The 1,956-nt window shown below is 33.7% G+C and overlaps 1 protein-coding gene across 1 annotated transcript in view; it reads left to right on the forward strand.

The window, feature by feature from the left end:
• The window catches only part of adamts6 (ADAM metallopeptidase with thrombospondin type 1 motif, 6), a gene marked incomplete in the record, with an annotated part of 235,599 nt that overhangs the window by 174,940 nt on the left and 58,703 nt on the right, over window positions 1–1,956 (forward strand). Inside the window, 1 exon segment of the mRNA XM_014023951.1 lies at window positions 854–1,017. Coding sequence (XP_013879405.1) covers window positions 854–1,017 — 164 coding nt within the window.

Raw genomic sequence — 1,956 nt, forward strand, 5'->3', positions numbered from 1 at the left:
ATATAATATCTGTGCCTTTCCTCCATCAAATAAATTTATTAATAATAATAATGGTGGGCAGCGCTAACTCAAAATTTAGTTGAGTAATTTCTAAATCGCTAGTCGGTTTATTTAGGTCCACAATTTTAAAAGTGCAAATGCTCAAATAAACTTAGCGGAAGCTAAACATAAAGTGCAAGTTTGTCTCCGTTTACCAAAAAACATTCAGGAATGAGACGAGTCAGCACTTTACTGCCATCTAGCGGAATAATCATTTTCTTTCACAGCTTGGCACGTGCCATCGCAGTTTGGGGATGTGATTAGTCGAAACAGACTTTTGAGTCATGGTGTTAAAATAAAAAAATAGTTCTTGGTAGTTTTCTTGTGTTTATGGGCTTCGGTAAGAAAACGTGCAGATATATTAGTAATTTTAAACTGTTTATTGTAAAACTGAAGCGATGCATTCTGGTCCCTGGACCCTCAGGGGTCCGCGAGAGGTATCTTGGGGGTCCTCAAAAATTTTTACTAAAATGTTAATTTGGTTTTTATTTTTAAAAATGCATGCAGAAAATAAACTAATAAAACAAACATAATGAACTTAATAAAAATATATATTCCTATGGCATTTAGGGGTTGAAATGACATTAAATTATCTTTTAAAACAGCACGGGGTTTATGAGGGGGTCCCTGGAATTTTTTCGCCCTTGTAAGGGGTCCTCAGACCCAAATGGCTTGAGAACCCCTGGTGTAGACTGTGCAGGAGCTGGCTGTTCCAGTGTCTTGTTCAGTGGATGATGACAGCACACAGAAATATTCTCTAGTTGCTTCTCCAGTTTGACATTTTGAATTTCAACTTCCTAATTTGTTTTCCCAGCTTTAAAATCTGAAGAGGATGATTATCATATTAATGGAGCTTGGACCATCGACTGGCCTCGGAAGTTTGACATCGCAGGGACTTCCTTCCACTACAGGAGACCCTCTGATGACCCTGAATCATTACAGGCTCTGGGACCGACCACTGAAAACCTGATTGTCATGGTAAATTTGTTTCTCTGTGTGTGTAAGTCATTTACTTACTGCTTCATCAGTTCAAAATGTCTAGAGTTCAAAGTTTAACAGACAACAAGAGGCTCCATTAGTGCTTAAATTAGTTATGAAAATTATGAAAGCATCGTGTGCAAAGAAACTGTGCCAAGAGAAATGTTGCCAAACCATGGATGACTAATGCGTTAAACCTGTAAAATAAAGAATTACTTGTTTTCATGTTTCTTGAATTTGAGAACAAAAGAAGCAGGAGAGAGATACAAAAAATATAAAAACAAGTTGGAATGAATTATAAAAAAAAACATAAGAAGGAATATTATAGTGACTTACTAAATAAAAGTAAGGGTAATATGAAAACAACACGGGGAGTAATGAATGATGTTCAGGTATCTTCGGGTATTTCACAGTATTTTATAAAAGATGACATGGATATATGATCAAAGTGTAAAAATAAATTAAATCAATACTATGTGAATATTGGCTCAAGTCTTGCATCAAAAATACCAAAAGCAGATAAAACTGTGAGTCTCACAGTCATGGGTTGTGTTGTCATTTTGCAGATAAAAGATCAAAAGTCTGGGTGATGTTTGTATAAGATATAATGAGTTGTGTTAATGAGCTGTTTACATATACAGTATATACTGTATGTAATTTATCACTTTCAACTGGAATATTTCCAGATTATCTGAAAATAGCTAAGGTAATTCCTGTCTATAAGAACAGTGATAAATATGTGTTTAACAAATATAGACCAAAAATATGGGCTGCCATTTGTAAAGTTACACAGTCAAAAATTACCACCAATATTTTTGTTTTATTTAACCTTTTATAAGAAAAAAGAACAGATTTATTTTTCAAAGTCATTTTTTCACCAGATCATTCATACATTTATAAATGTCATAGTTTATAAACTTACAAATTAAATATTTAGTT

The sequence above is a fragment of the Austrofundulus limnaeus genome, unplaced genomic scaffold, assembly GCF_001266775.1.
Source record: "Austrofundulus limnaeus strain Quisiro unplaced genomic scaffold, Austrofundulus_limnaeus-1.0 Scaffold398, whole genome shotgun sequence".
In the NCBI taxonomy this organism is placed as follows: Eukaryota; Metazoa; Chordata; class Actinopteri; order Cyprinodontiformes; family Rivulidae; genus Austrofundulus; species Austrofundulus limnaeus.